This window comes from Fonticula alba (assembly GCF_000388065.1).
Source record: "Fonticula alba strain ATCC 38817 unplaced genomic scaffold supercont2.4, whole genome shotgun sequence".
Taxonomy (NCBI): Eukaryota; order Rotosphaerida; family Fonticulaceae; genus Fonticula; species Fonticula alba.
This window is the reverse complement of record NW_009242974.1, coordinates 600,161-601,330: the sequence shown is the minus strand read 5'-3', so window position 1 is coordinate 601,330 and position 1,170 is coordinate 600,161. Positions and strand designations below refer to the sequence as shown.

General features: G+C 71.2%; 1 protein-coding gene across 1 annotated transcript; it reads left to right on the top strand.

Moving 5' to 3' along the window:
- The first annotated feature begins 42 nt into the window (after positions 1 to 42).
- On the top strand, positions 43 to 1,096 carry H696_02675 (hypothetical protein). Its single transcript, XM_009496589.1, has 3 exons — positions 43 to 486; positions 654 to 759; positions 965 to 1,096. The coding sequence occupies exons 1-3, from the start codon at positions 105 to 107 to the stop codon at positions 1,077 to 1,079; spliced, it is 603 nt and encodes a 200-aa protein (XP_009494864.1). The 5' UTR covers positions 43 to 104; the 3' UTR covers positions 1,080 to 1,096.
- The last annotated feature ends 74 nt before the right edge of the window (positions 1,097 to 1,170 follow it).

Sequence of the window (1,170 nt, the reverse complement as noted above, 5' to 3'; positions counted from 1 at the left end):
CGGCGAGAGCAACACCGCATTGCCTCCCCCCCCCCCTCCACTCACCTTCCCTCCATCTTCCCTGTGTGTATCGCCTGCCGAGAGCACGCGCGTGTGCTTGGGACATGTCGCAGCCCGCTTCGTGGCAGCGCGCCGGCCTGTGCGCCCGGAAGGGGCGCCTGGCTGAGGGCGCCCCGGCGCACGGTGCCCCCGCCGCCCGGCCTCCCCCCTCGGCACAGCCTGCCCATGATGCTGGTGCCGCCCTGCCCACGCTGGCGGATGATCCGCACGAGATCCTGCAAGTTATCGCCACACCGAGCAGCCCGGGGGGCCGGGCGCCGGGCGCCGGCCCTGCCCCCGGGCCAGGCTCCCCGCCGGCCTCCGGAGATGACGAAGTGGAAATCGACCTCGCCAACCTGGGCATGGATGGGGCAGCTGCTGCTTCCGGGCCCACGCTTGTCCGGGAGGCGGTCCGGCGTCTGGTCGCCTCGGTCCTCGAGCATGAAGGTGCGCGCTTCCCTTGCCTGTGTCCTGCCGCCCCGGCCCTCTCCTGCTTGTGTCCCTCCCTCCTTCCGGCGCTCGCCGGCGGCCCTGTGCGACCGGTGTCCCGCCGCTCTGACTCGATCCCCCCTGTTCCCGGTGCACACGCCACACATCACACTGCGCACACACAGAGCGCCAGTCCGGCGCCCGGACCGAGGCCGGCTTCGCTGATGCCCTGGCCGAAATGGTTCTCCAGCAAGCTGGCGCCCTGGCCAGCGACCTGGAGGGCTTTGCCTGGTATGTGTCCCTGTGCCTGTGCCTGTGCCTGTGCCTGGCCGTCCATCCGCACTGCCAATGTCCCTGCCGCGTCTGGCTCCCTGGCCGACCGCCGCGCCAGCCGACAGCTTACCCGCACTTCGCTAACCATGCCCATGCCCATGCCCATGCCCATGCCCATGCCCATGCCCACACGCGCACACATCGCCCCCGCCACACGGCGCAGGCACGCCCGGCGGGTGGTCATCAATGGGGACGACGTCCGGCTCTGCGCCCGGCGGAATCCCGCCCTCCTGGACAAGCTGAACGCCCAATCCGAAAGAGAAGAACGCCCGAAATAGAACACGTGACACCCTCACGCCGGCTGTGGGCTAGGCCCGATGCCCGCGCTTGTGGGGCTGGGGACCGCTCTCGGCGGAGCCGGGGGGGGGG

Bases quoted from the DNA above. Each gene is read 5' to 3' on its own strand.
- H696_02675 (XM_009496589.1), top strand. From the start codon at position 105: ATGTCGCAGCCCGCTTCGTGGCAGCGCGCCGGCCTGTGCGCCCGGAAG. The intron at 487-653 runs GTGCGCGCTTCC...GCGCACACACAG, and splicing joins CTCGGTCCTCGAGCATGAAG to AGCGCCAGTCCGGCGCCCGG. The intron at 760-964 runs GTATGTGTCCCT...CACACGGCGCAG, and splicing joins GACCTGGAGGGCTTTGCCTG to GCACGCCCGGCGGGTGGTCA.